General features: G+C 39.0%; 1 protein-coding gene across 1 annotated transcript in view; it reads left to right on the top strand.

Annotated features, from left to right (window-relative positions):
- Positions 1-14,040, top strand: part of AP2A2 (adaptor related protein complex 2 subunit alpha 2) — a 55,700-nt gene extending 41,660 nt beyond the window's left edge. Inside the window, exons 15-23 of the mRNA XM_072421700.1 lie at positions 2,415-2,581; positions 3,313-3,390; positions 6,090-6,172; positions 8,149-8,238; positions 11,763-11,886; positions 12,256-12,372; positions 12,700-12,769; positions 13,578-13,712; positions 13,867-14,040. Coding sequence (XP_072277801.1) covers positions 2,415-2,581; positions 3,313-3,390; positions 6,090-6,172; positions 8,149-8,238; positions 11,763-11,842 — 498 coding nt within the window. The 3' untranslated portion in view covers positions 11,843-11,886; positions 12,256-12,372; positions 12,700-12,769; positions 13,578-13,712; positions 13,867-14,040. The remainder of the gene's footprint in view (positions 1-2,414; positions 2,582-3,312; positions 3,391-6,089; positions 6,173-8,148; positions 8,239-11,762; positions 11,887-12,255; positions 12,373-12,699; positions 12,770-13,577; positions 13,713-13,866) is intronic.
- Positions 14,041-14,613: the final 573 nt, after the last annotated feature.

Genomic DNA, 14,613 nt, shown 5'->3' on the forward strand with positions numbered 1-14,613 from the left:
ATTTATTTTCAGCTCAAACCAACCTTTACAGTAAATATATTGTTAAAACACTTTTATGTGGGTTGTTTCACTTGACATATAGAGTAACAGAATGACGTCACTATTCAAAGTATACAGATCTTCAGCTTCCTGTGTCACCTCCCTTTGTTCAACGTCCTGTTTTGATTATACAAGTACAGAAAATGAAATGTTGATATGGCAGTAATTTAGTGTGCTTCTACCAATTCTTTGACTTGTCAACACACTATATATTCAGAATTCTAAATTTTAGGCACATGATAATGGTGGCCTATAACATTCATAAAAGGTGACCAATGTTTATATCCAACAAAGCCCAAGTCACACCACTGAGCTCAAAGTGAGAGTACTGTTTTTGAATGACCCTTCACCAATCACCATTAATGTTGCACATAGGGAGTTGCAGAGTTAGTCACTTACTCAGAGGTGGAGTGAAGGATGGCAAAAAATTGATGAACTTGTTGCTTTTCCTTAAAAATTTTCGGAAGCAGTTATTCATTTCATAAAAAAATTATCAGTATGACTAATACCAAGTGGGAGCGCTGGCAAGCTTTTTCGCCATTGTTGTATGAGTTTGATCTTCTGTCATGCAGAGATTAATGACTTCTCTTCTTCTCCATGATAGAAATACATAGCAGATTGACAGTGCCTGCATGCAGTTTGTAAATTCTCTGCATAGGTTTCTTCCAGGCACTTTGGTTTCCCCTCACAACACTGTTGTAAGAACATTAGATTGTAAGCTCTTTCACAGTACAGTTGGCTACATGTACACAAGTGCTGCAGAATATATTAAAATGTATTAATAAATATTAAAATGAACAGCATTTTTTTTAAACATGTGAACTAATTCATGTAAAAGCACACCCTGCTGATTTAAATAAGTTCAATTCTAAGCACACAAAACTGAGAAAATCTGTTACAGATGGCTGCAGGACATAAATATTCTGACCTGGCCTTTAATTAATTTACATCATTTTATTATTACACAGTTAAATGACTGTTTAGTTTCTGCACAAATTGCAAAGATTTTACATAAAATTGTTGCTTCTGATTCTCGTACACCCACTACTGTTCTCATGGTAACTCTTATGATCATTGCACCCGATGCTTGAATTGGTGTTTGAAAATATTGGGCTGCATGAGATCAGCATACCTATCAGTAGTGGTGAATAATTTGCTTTTTATTTCGATTTGGCATTCTGCTTAAAGATTTTGTATTTAAAATCTTTGATTTACTGTGCTGATATATTTCATAGTCAAGATATTGTGAATATTACATTATGTACTAATCTGCATTGTGCTGTGTTGGATTTGTCATGTTAATATTTATAAGGTTTGGGAACCTGTATCAGGATTGCATGTGTGTCTCTTGCGATTCATATTATCCTAAGGTACACTGAAGCCTAGAGCTATATATTTAGATTTTGCGGCACTTGGTCCGCATCTCGGCCAGGACACGATCTGCATGGCATTTGCAAGTTCCTCCCCTGTTTGGTTGGGTTTTCTCTGGGTACTCTGGTGTCCTCCCACATCCCAAAAACTTTCAGCTAGGTTAATTGGCTTCTTCCCCAAAATTGACCTTCGACTATATTAAAGAGGTATGACTATGGTAGGGACATTAGAGTGCGAGCCCCTTTGAGGGACAGCTAGTGACATGACTATGGACGTTGTACAGCGCTGTGTAATATGTTGGATGTAAATACTGTGTATGATGAATAATATTACTGTTTGACTTTTTTGCTTGTAATTTTTTTTTAAATCTTATTTTGAATAATTCAACTTTTTCTTCTATCAATCTTCATCTTTGGGCTGGAATCTCTGGTCTCTCCTTCGCAGAATTTCGGATAGCCATCAAACACAACATTAAGAGTGCTACTAGAAGTCTAGTCTAGTCTAGAGTGCAACTAGAAGTCTAGTTGCCATGTGTATTTCTGCATTGCATAGCTGTCTGCTGCAATCCTGACCCCATTCAATATTCTGAATGGGGCAGAAATCCACATCCAAAACACACTGCAGCACATAGCAGGCATAGCAAGCAAATATGAAAACATCAGACATTGCTCTCTATGCAATATCTGATGTCCTTGCATATTGCTTATTATGTGAATCACGGTGAACTGCACTGCACCCCACATAATGTGAATTAATCCCTGTTTGAAAGACACTAGTCACCCACTGCACTTTATGGTTTTGCTGCGTGTCCAATTCTCCTGCAGGTTTTAGTAAAACCCAACAGCAAGAAATTCTTGTGTCCTTCGAGTTTTTCAGGAAGTTATGTAAAAATCTATTGATGAATTATTTGATAATGAGGCGATTGTGACAGAATTTTTTAAAATGTATTATTAAATTGCCCATTTGGGTGTTTAATTTTTGCTGATACCTTTTTATATTTGCAGTCCACTCCCTCTCCTTCTGCTGACCTCCTGGGTCTAGGAGCTCCGTCTACTACCAGTCCTGGTGCACCCCCTGCTGCGTCCTCTGATAATTTGCTTGTGGATGTTTTTGCTGATACTTCACTGCCAGTTGCTGCTGTCACTACAGGGGCTGAAGATAATTTTTCAAGGTAAAATGCTAATGCTGAAAAAGGGGGGAGTGACACCTAGAAATGCATAGATTACAATGCGTATAGGAAACTCTGTGGATAACAATGTATATTGCCCCAAGATTTGGCTGTGACAGTTATGTATATCACAATGTGCATGTATGTGTGGTCAAAATATTAAAGGACATATTTAGGCGCAGCTCTTTAATACATGCAGGATTCTCTGTCTTGTCTGTTCAAAAGCACTGCATGTACTGAAAAACACCTGATCCTCATATAAATACAGTCGGCTGCCAACTTCCTGTTGTGGGTTAACAACTTAATACTTAATAATAATGCAATGAAATAGCAGGAGTGGGGAAAACGACAGACAGCTTGTGTGGGAACCGAGGAAGTGCTGAATCTGTAAAGGGCAAAATTAAGGAAAAAAAAAAAGTCGCTAATATTGTCCTGCAGGTCAGAAAGGGCTGACAACAATGCTTGGAAGTCAGTTCAGCAGTACGGTAGTACTGGAAGTACTGGCTCACTACTGGAAGATAGTAATACACTGGATCGCTGGCAGAATAATTAGCATGAAAACTTAAATTGCAAAGCTGTGCTAAATATTTTTTTAATAGAAATTTTGCTCATACATACATGTTAAAGATGCATTTTTTAGTGAACATGCTGGGATTGGGGGAACTAATGGTACTCCATGTTGCTGCCTCTTTTCCCCTTGGTTTTTTTCTATCTGCCGCCGATGCCCGGTACAGCGATGTTCCAACACTCTCAGAAGGGGCATCTGGGGAACCAGACCCTTCTGTACATGATGCTGATGATGCCTACTACAAGTAAGCAAACCAAACCCAATAAGAAAGGCAAATCCAGTTTATCTAACCATCATCCTTTCCTTCTGCGGCCTAGCTTCTTCATTTCTAGGTGTTCATGGTATTAAAGCAGCAGTGTTTATTGGCATACAGCAGGGAGAACAGAAAGTCCAGATGAGAAAAGTCTATTAAAGTAGAATATGGGCTTTACAGAACTATCCTTTTTTAAAGGAAGTTTGGCTCTGTATTGCTAATAGTATTTAATGCAAATTAAGTGACCACCAAAAACTCGGGAGTCTGTTTTAGTTTTGTGGTGAAAATCTAATACAGCAGCCACTTCTAATAATTATAAAAGTGTAACTAATATACAATCTGGGAAGGAGCTGCTGTTCATTACAATAGGAGGCATGACAAATATTTGAATTATCCGATTTGAATCTCTCCTAAGCCTTATCACCGTGAATTGAAAACAAAGACAAAAATTGGACTTCTCCACCTATCTGTCCCTCAGTTATACCGTTACCATCATCAACTAGGAAAATAATTTAAACCCTATTTTGTACTACATACTGAGTGACAAAGTATTAGCAGAAACAGCTGCCTCTTTCTTAGTTTATCCTAATGAAGCTTGTAAATTGCCAGCCTAAAATGTTTTATTATTTTGAAGAGGAGGGGTGTGATCCTTCTCACTGTCTTACCAATACAGGAAATTAAGCAAAATAGTTGGGGAGAAAATGGAAAAAACAAATTATATAAGAAGGAAAACAACCTGATGAGGATTCAGGTAGCAGCGAAAGCTTCCTGTGTCGGTGAGGAGAACCAGTGGGTCCAAAGCAGTAGTAGAAACTCTATCCTCCTCCTCTCTGTCTACAGTTTCTATGAAGTGAAGCACACAAAAATAAATTGTTATAACTAAGTACATAAAGTGCATGTTCTCCAGGTAGATAAGTTATCACTGCTGCTTTAACCAGACAGCTGTTACATGCAGAAATCTTCCATCTACCCATGTAACAAATACCATGTATCAGAGGGCCACCATGGAGCGCTCTGATGATTTTTGCATGCATTGCAGTAGGAGTATCTTCCATTTATCTAACATGGTTCTGAGTCCACTTACCACATGTGATGAAATAATCTGCTACTGATGATGATTTGGTGATGCCAGATGATTTGCAGAACATGCCAATTCCCATGTATATGCTTCCTTTTTAGTTGTAATAGTCTTTTTCGCAGCATTTTACTGAACCTTCAAAATGCTGCAATGTATGACTGTATAAATTTACTAAACGAAGGGCTGGAGAACACCAATTTTCCTACCCTAACCCCCAATTCCTAATTCTTCAACTTGGATTCCTAAAGTAGACCTGCAGAAGTCATAGTGGTACAAAGGATTGAAAGGATTGAAAGGACAGGTAGACACTGTGCTTGCTTATTTCATTTATTTAAAAGTATAATATGTAATATATACTGGAATCAGAGGACACTCTGATGTATATCTACTTTTAGATGTATGTCTACTTTTTCCTCATCGTTAATAATAAAGTCTGAATTTCTTTACACAACTAGATGACATGGTTTATTACATTTTGACCCAAAACAAATATTCAGACCAGGGATGCCAAAATAAGATTCCAGATTCTCGTTCGTTATCGGCCCGGAGCGGATTATCGATCGAGAACCATAGCAAGTGTGTACGTAGCCTAAGGCTGAATCCTTATCACCAGATCTGGGGACAAAGTTTTGAAGGCTGAGGGTGAACATGACAACCTGACACCTAAAATTTAACCTAAAATATAAGTTTCATTTGTGGTAGTTTAGCTCGCTTGGCTTCATTTTTGCATTGTACTGCAGTTGGGGGTTGGGGGCTGATAAACTTGATGTTCACTGAACATATTGCATATTTGGTCTCAATGGTCTGTGGCTTATCTATAATGTGATTTGAATGGCTTTTCTCAGAAGGTACAAGCAAAGCAGCTGAAGAGAAAAGTCTCTGTGCAGAACATGGCATCTGGCATAGTTACCTTCTAGTGCTGTCACAGTGACACACAAGTTGGTGGCACAGGATAATCAACAATGGAATAATTTTACATTTAAACCCAATAGGTCCCAGCTATGGATATCAATTAACATCTTTCCCTGCATAGGATAAGCTTCAAGTATGCAGTCCAGGGCCTGGCATACTAAAATTTTATTGCAATCTATTCTATTATTCTAATTACCTGAAAAGCATACATAGAGCAAGAGAGAAAGCAAGGGAGTTAAAACAAGGGGGACGAGTGTTCATTCCCTATTTCAGAACTTTAAACTAAAACCTAAACTAATATATCTAAAGCACAATGTCTACCGTCTTTCTGTAGTATTACATCAGCTAATGTTAAGAAATTTTGCCTAACGAGATCAGTCGCCAGTTTGTCTTAAACTGTTTTCTTTAGTCTGATCTTAGTGGTTCCCAGAAATAAAGCCAGTAACCTTGATATTACAAATCACACATTTGTTACCCTTTTTAATTGCACATTGTGCTTGCAGAAGGGCTGTCAATAATAAAACCTCCCTCTAATGGCAAAATTTCTAGTGCACAAAATGCTTTGTCCCTTTCACGCTTTAGTAAATTTAGTCATACCTTTACCCTTTACCTCTCATTATTGTTAAACTTTTACAGAATATTTGCCTCTTGTTCTTTCTCTCTGAAAGCATTCATTTATCTTTGTTATATATTTTTGAAGGTTTATCTGCAAAAATAATGGTGTCCTATTTGAGAATCAACTGCTGCAGATTGGCTTGAAATCAGAATTTCGACAAAATTTGGGTAAGCAATAATGCAAGCTGAGTAATTGGATGTTTTTCCAACTACTGCATCCGGAGTTTATTTAAACCTTGGAAGCACAGGGATTTGAGGTTTATTTCCGGGATTACAGCAAAAAAAAAAAAAAACAGAAGCACTCTGTTTAATCTATACATATTTATGTTAGTGTGTGCACATCTGCCCTACATGCCTACAAGCAGTATAAAAAAATAAGAAGCTCTCTTACATTTAAAATAAAAACTCAGCTTTAATCCTGAAAGGTTTTTGCAGCATGATGATTTTTTGATAGTCCTCTGTATATTTAGGCTCAGGGCAGCCCAGTGCAGAAAGTGAACTAACATATAATTTTACTGAAATAGAAAGAATAATAGTTCTTCTTGCAGAATTTTAGATACATTTCAAGCTGCCATTATAGGATGTCCATAACACACTTTGGGGTCTATTTATGAATTGGTTGTTCTGACATTATCTGGTGGAGAATCTTCCTGGTCCATGTGTTTCAGTGGCAGTAATTGATTCTCCACCAGGGTATGTTTCAGTGAATGACAGATTCACTGCTTTAAAAAATAGCCCTCTTAAGGAGGATCATTGACAAAAATATAAAACACAAACATTATATTTCATAAATCGCTTTCTAAAGATGTTCATAATGCATACATTGCTACTGGAGTGAGTTGTTCACCTTAATTCTCCAGTGGCGGTGATTATATTTTTTAGCTTTAACTGTGTTGTTGGGAAAAAGATTGTAAGGTTGGTTTAATATTAACTTCTACTAAATAAATGGAGCAAAAATTGATGAATAGTTTGAAGTAAAGATGTGAAAACCTGTAAAATTCTAGCATAAAATCTAAAGAACACATTCATAGGCAGAGGTAAAAAAAACTGCATGTGAAAACAGACAGTGAATCCAGAAATACAGGTTGATAAATATATACACATAGTGACTCCTTTGTAACTTCTCCGACTACTAGACACACCGCAGTTGAAGTTATCGTTGATGGTTGACCACTTCTTAGCAGGGTAACAATGTTGTTGAATTTGCTACATTTGTACACGACCTGTATGACTGTTGACTGGTGAAGTCCAAACTCTTTAAAGATCTTGTATGCCTGATAACCTTTTCCAGCTTTATGGTCATCAACAACTATTTTTCTGAAGTGCTCAGACACCTCCTTTGTTTCCGCCCCGTTAGACATCCATAAATGTGTTGTAGAACTATATGGCTAAGCTGGAGCCCCATTCTCATTGTCATCCAGATACCAGACTCTAATTTCACCCTCAAATTATATGAAGGATTATGAACTCATATTTCACTTTCGCCATCTGCAGATATGGTATTGGATAATATTTTTTTTTTCAATACATTATCCATTCGAATTAACTAGCTAGGTTTTTAATCTTCTTTTAGAACTTCAGGGTTCAACCCAAAAATTTTCTTAAGATGGGTGGGATTAAATTGTAGGCGGGTGTCAGGCCCATTACATTGTGACCCAACTCCTCAGTGACGACCTGAAAACAGCCGAGTGGTTAGTGAAAATAGTGTGGTGCGCCCAGCTAAAAGGGGCTGGGGGGAAAACACTGAACTTTTTGAAAATCTGATGACGTTTTAGTCACATTCATAAAAACATATAGAACATTTTAAAGAGTTCACAAACTTTCAAACACTGTAAATTGGACTCACTTCTGGTGTCAAGCTAAGCATTTCCACTCCTACCTCCCAAACTTGAGAAGGGCAGAGTTGAACTCCGCTGTTGCAAAATCAGGCTATATACATTTAGCTGTCTTTACATCAGGAATTATGGATTGTGTTGATTTGTAGAAATACATTTTTATTGGATACAAGGTATTGATATTCCAATTGTTTTGTCACAGTAGCTTGCTTCAAGAATACATTTGTACATTCATATTTTTAAATGGCTACCTGTAGCCTGGCAGTCTTTGTATTTTAGCCTTTATCTTTTCTCTTTTTATTTTTCTAGGTCGTATGTTTATTTTCTATGGCAACAAGATGTCTTCTCAGTTCCAGAACTTCACTTCAACACTAATTTGCTCAGATGAGCTTAAAGCCAATATCCTTTTCAAAATCAGTCTGAGTAATTGCGCACACAAGTAGTAGTAATAATGAAACCAGTTATGGGTTATATTTTTTAGGTTTTATGAATGCAGAATGGCTAAGAATAAAAGGTCATACATTTCAGGCCTTGCCGTGTATAACATTTGTGTAAGGCAGAATGCTCTAATAGTAATTCTGGACTACTGGTATAATATTTATATACAAGGGGATGCTGAGAAGTTCCTGGCTTTGCCCCCTTCCAGATGAAATAGAAAAATGAGTCTTTGCGATTCCTAAAACTGTTTTTTCTTTTAGTGAGAAGCTGTGATGGCAGAGGCATATGTAAGTTTCACATCGATGGAGTTACGGGCCCCAAAGTTTTTGTTTCTCCAGGGAAAGTCAGCAAAGGATATTCACACTGAGACTGTCACAAACACTGGGGGAGAAGTGTCCTTCCTACAGCACTGTCAAATCCTGGATATCTAGTTTCAAGACGGGGCATTTCACCGTTGAAGATGAACCCCGCAGTGGGTGCCCCCCAACCTCAACTGACACGGCAAGCTGCGATGCTGTTTATGAGCTGATTATTGAGGACAGGCGAATATCCGCAAAAAAAAAATAGTCCAGGTACTTGGCATCTCTAGGGAGCGTGATGGGTTTGTTATCACCACAATCCTAGACATGCGTAAGCTTTCAGCGAAGTGGGTGCCGGAATGTTCGAACAGTGATCAGAAGAAGGAACGAGTTGAAGCATCCAAAGCTGTTTTGGCCCATTTTGAAGCTGCACGGGACTTTTTGGCTAGGTTAGTGACAGGATGAAATCTGGCTCCACATCTATGATTCTGAAACCAAAGAACAGTCAAAGAAATGGCGCAACAGTGGGTCCCCGCGTCCCGAAGACTTTCCTAACCCAGAAATCATCCAAAAAAGTCATGATGTCCGTTTTCTGGGACAAAGACGGTATTCTGTTAGTGGACTACCTACCTCAGGGCTCTAGTACCACCAGACAGTATTATGCTAACCTGGACCAGCTAAAGGAGGCAATTAAGATGAAATGCCGTGGAAAGTTGACCAAAGGGATCCTTTTTTTGCAGGACAATGCACCTGCGCACACGTCCAATGTTATTGCTGTCAAATTGAACACCCTGGGTGGATTTCCAATTGGTCCACCATCCCCCCTACTCACCTGACCTGGCCCCTTTGGACTATTATCTGTTCAGGAATTTGAAGAAATTCGTGAACAGATAATGTTCACCTGATAATAATAATGACACCTGAAGGGGCATTGTTTTTAGGACATTTCTGACATCAAAGATGCTGCTGAGAGCTGGCTTGCGGCCCAACCAACTTTTATTTGAACGGTTTAGAAAAGCTGCAACTACGCTGTACCAAGTGCATCAGTCTGAGGGGGGGAATATGTTTATTAAATGTGTTATTTCAAAACTCTGTCTCTCTCTCTTCATAGGCAAAGCCAGGAACTTTTCAGCACCCCCTCGTATGTATCTGGTTTGTGCAAACTATTATAAAACATAAACTTATGAAAAAGGTCTAGGATACTCGGTAGCTATAAATTGTTAGTTGCATCCAACTGGGCTTGTTCTGTAATGTTGATCACATTTTGTAACTGATTTGGTAGCTTAGTTTGGAGTTAAGAATCCTTTTTTTGTTTTTATTGTTCAATGTTCAGTTGCAATGATAAAAAAAATCTTTGGTGATAGACCTATGCGCTAAGCAATATGTTTAAGATCATAGCAAAAAAAAAAAAAAAAACATGACACAAATCACAAATCTTTGAATGTTTTTATTGCCTCAGTCTATAGCAGCATCATAATAGTGGAATCACCGCTAGGGGTAAGAAACCTTTGCCTTCAAAGAGGGGGGGGGGGGGTTTCTCTATAGTCATTGCTCGTAGATATGAGAGAGATCTGTAACCTTGACTACAATCTATTCTCAAACTGCCTTACGTCCCTAACGCCCACTCTCTCCTAAATCACCTGCCCAGATGAAGCTGTCACCCAGTTCAACCATTCTCTTTCCTTGGCTCTGGATAAAGTTGCCCCTGCCACCTTCCCCTACCCCTGCCCTGCAAACCCCCGACCCTGGCACAACAATCACACCAAACACTTACAAAAGACTGTTCGTGCAGCTGAGCGCCAGTGGAGGAAATCTGGCCTCACTGTTGATTTTGTGGACCACAAAGCCAGGCTACAACACTTTAACACTGAACTTACTATCACCAAGCAAAATTATTTCTCCAATGTCATTTCTTCTCCAGGTTACAACCCACGCAGCCTATTCACAACAATTGACTCCCTCCTAAATCCCACACCTGCTCCCCCAACAACAACCTACTCTGCCCAAGACATAGCCACCTACTTTAGAGATAAAATTGACAAAATCAGACATGATGTCTCTGCTCACCGGGCCACTCCAACCATATCCACCCCTTCCACCTGTAAATCATCACTGGCCTCAGTCCTGGTACTTTTGACAAAGTCTCCTCTCTTCTCACATCATCTCCATCTACTACCTGTTCACTTGACCCAGCTCCCTCTAAACTGCTCTGTGCCCACTCCTCCACCCTGGCCCCCCACCCTAACCCAACTTTTCAACCTCTCCCTTTCTACTGGTAAATACCCCTCCGCTTTCAAACATGCTATTATTCTCCCTATCCTGAAAAAACCTGCACTAGACCGGTCCTTACCTTCTAGCTACCATCCTATCTCCCTTTTCACATATGTCTCCAAACTTCTTGAGCGCCTTGTCTACAAAAGACTCACCGATTACCTGAGCACCAACTCTCTCCTTGACCCTCTCAATTCTGGCTTCTGAGCTGCCCATTCCATGAAACAGCCCTTACTAAAGTGGCCAGTGACCTCCACAGAGCTAAGTCCCAAGGCAACTTTTTCCTCCTCCTTCTCCTTTATCTTTCCTCTGCATTTGAAACTGTTGATCACCCCCTTCTAATCCAAATCCTGTGCTCCATTGGTATCCATGACACTGCTCTCTCTTGGTTTGCTTCCTACCTGTCTGACCTCACCTTTCACGTTTCTTTCAACGGTACTTCTTCCTCTTCCCTCACTACTTCCCATCACTCCATATCTCCCTTCCTATTGTGTGAGACTTGCCCTACCACCTAGATTGTAAGCTCCTCCGGGCAGGGTCCTCTTTTCCTTCTGTGTCACTGTCTGTCATTTGCTACCCCTATTTAATGAGCAGTGCTGCGTAATATGTTGGCGCTATAAACCTCAATCTAACATTAATACTTGGAGAAATCGGTGTTCATTATCAAGGTGACATATTAGTAAATATGTAAAAGATGAGTAAAGATGAATATTCACATATTTTGTAGTCAGAGGCCATAGTTCAGTGGGATTGAAGAACATGAACACCCCTAAAGATAAGGTTTGGCTGCTTTCCATGAAATATCTAAATTATGCTCTGTTGAATTGTGAATTTGTGGGGTTAAAAAATATACAGATTTTTCAATAGGACAGTCTCACATTCACCATTGCCTTATTCTCCTTGACGATCTCTTACGTCTGAATCTCCAGTCTAAGCCAGTGGAGTCCACAGTTGATGGAGGTGCGCAAGTGCAGCAAGTGGTCAACATTGAGTGAGTGCAGGAGTTTGTGGAGGCGCCGGTCCTCAACATCCAGTTTAGGTATTACACTCTTTTTAGTTTTGTTTGTTATCATAGTGAAAAAGAATAGTATTTCAGTATCCATAGGTGTGACAGATTCAGATATTATGCAGCCTCATTGTATAGGACATCTGCCTGAATAGGATTAACAAACCATCTGGAAACCTATTCAGAGCGGGTTCAAAGACATTTGGGAAATGGTAAAAGTAACTGTTGCTGGAAACAGTGATGGCTTTAAGAATATTTAAAGGTCAATTCTGGACCATATGTTTTTTTTTGTGCCTGGCACAGTTCAATATTGTCTCATTCATCCTGGGTGATACAATGCTTACTTTCCTCAGATTGGCTGTTGAAGGTAAATCTGCTCTTATTTTTTTTTTTTTTTTACAGGTATGGAGGTGCTTTCCATAATTTCTCTGTGAAGCTTCCTATCACTATCAATAAATTCTTTCAACCAACCGAGATGGAAGCCCAAGACTTTTTTCAACGCTGGAAACAGCTCAGTGGGTAATGTAATCTCAGTTACTACATTGTTTGAGAAATGCCAACATCCACTGTTATCAAGATGGGTAATGTCTGCATTCTGTTGCATTGAGATATTGGCCAGGCTTAGCATGAGGTGTGATGAGCAAAAACCACCACCTGGAACAAATTTGGAATTTCACAGAATTCAGTCCTAATTAAATTGTGTTTTATGATTTTATTTTACAACCTTGACCTTCTGGAAAATGCATACATCAAACTGAAGATTTTCCAGATATAATTATTTACACTGGATTTTGCTGTGTAATCTTTGCTCAAAGCTTGTTAAGTATAGTTTCTTAATTCCTGCAGGCCCAAGCAAGAAGTTCAGAACATTTTCAAGGCAAAAAATCCCATGGATACTGAAATCACTAAAGCCAAGGTTGGTGCTATACACAGTAATGGAATTTAGCAAAAGGTGTTGGTTATTTTGATTTTGGTTTGCCTTTTTTCCTGATTATTCTAATAGTACTCCTCTGGTAAAGCTGAAACTTAAAATTTTGTTTGTTACTGAAAATATTTATTGATCCACAGAATAAATAATTCCTGTTTTTTGTGTAGCTTGGATGATTTGTATTAGCAGTTCATAGCCTGTAGATGCCACTGTTGAAATGTCAATAATTGCAAAACCTATTAGCTTTGAAAGTACAGGTCATTCTTTATCAAAGCAGGAGATCACAGAGCCAGGCCGCAGGGGTGGAGGATCACTGAGTAAGCGTAGTAGACATAAAAGCTGGAGGTTAACTTAGGGGTAAACTACTGTCGGTATGAATTAATGGCAGCTAAATTTGCCTGCACATACGTGGAGCAGTCTGACACATTTTAGGCAAAGCTTTAACACTTACTGTTCAAAGCTTGCAACCCCTTTTCCATCTCCTGCTTATTCTTGCTAGGAATGTGTGGGGACAGGGCTTAGTGATTGGAAGGTCCTGGCATTTGGCCATGATGGGGAAAGATTTGTAAACTGTTGCTGCAGGCAGCCCAGTGTGTCTGGACATCATACCTGCAGAAGTTAGTGGTTGATGTGAGGGCTGCAGGAAGGGGTATTAGCAAAGAACTTAGCAATAGAAAAAACCTTTTCTGTTTTTGCCAGCACCAATTTTAAGCTAATGAAAGCTGATTCAAATTCCATTGGTGTAGAACATAACTGTGTATACTTTTTGTGTAATATCATTTTGTTACCTTCTCAGCTCATTGGATTTGGACCTGCCTTTTTGGAAAATGTTGATCCAAACCCGTCCAATTTTGTGGCAGCTGGAATCATCCAAACAAAATCCCGACAGGTTGGATGCCTGCTACGCCTCGAACCTAATGTGCAGGCACAGGTAAAGGATAAATCTTATTTAAAGCTTGGCTATGGTTAATGGTTCTTGAAGAATCCTTCTAAGAGTTTGCAGTTGTGTCATTTTCCTGGGTAATGCTTATAATTGATTTATGCACGTAGAAGATTGTTCACAAGTCTCTTCTCTGCCCATACAGATGTACCGGCTCACCATCCGCACAAGTAAAGAAGATGTTTCCCAGAGACTGTGTGACCTGCTCTCTGAGCAGTTTTAGACCTCAATCAGTATGGTCCCAGAACCCATGTCTTTGTGATCTTCCCTTACTGCCAGTTCCTTATCATCTCAGTGGAAATAAATATTCCTTACACAATATCGGTTTGTCTTTCTTCATTTTATCCAGAATTATATACATATTGTTCAATCACTCATCTCTTGTACTTAAGGTGGGAAAGGGATAACGGGTAGTATCTAAGTATAATATGTACATTTTTTAGGGAGAGACTAAAACTGGACATCTTTATTCTTCAAGTTAGTCACTTATTATTCATAAACCTGTTCTGCAGCTGCCCTTTCACCTAGCCCCAGTTTTTCATCCATTCTAGATAGTCTCTGCAATGCACAATGTCCTGGTCCTAGATTTTACCCTAAATAGCACCAACAATCAGAAACAAGGGTGCAAAGGATTTCAAACACCTGGTGAACTTCAAGAATGGAAAGGAGGATGTTTAGGGATTGTCACATGCAATGCACTTCTCCTAATGAAACATTAACATTTACCCTAACCAGAAACAAAATTGTTAAATATTACAGGTTTTAGATGATGCAGTTCTGTTTTTTTTTTTTTTTTAAGACCTTTTGTTCTGTTTTGCCTGTTAGTTTCAAAAAATACTTTGTGGGAAACAACTCTGAGGACAGCACACAATCTAGTTGTAATAATTACTCA

The sequence above is a fragment of the Pyxicephalus adspersus genome, chromosome 9 (assembly GCF_032062135.1).
Source record: "Pyxicephalus adspersus chromosome 9, UCB_Pads_2.0, whole genome shotgun sequence".
Lineage (NCBI taxonomy): Eukaryota > Metazoa > Chordata > Amphibia > Anura > Pyxicephalidae > Pyxicephalus > Pyxicephalus adspersus.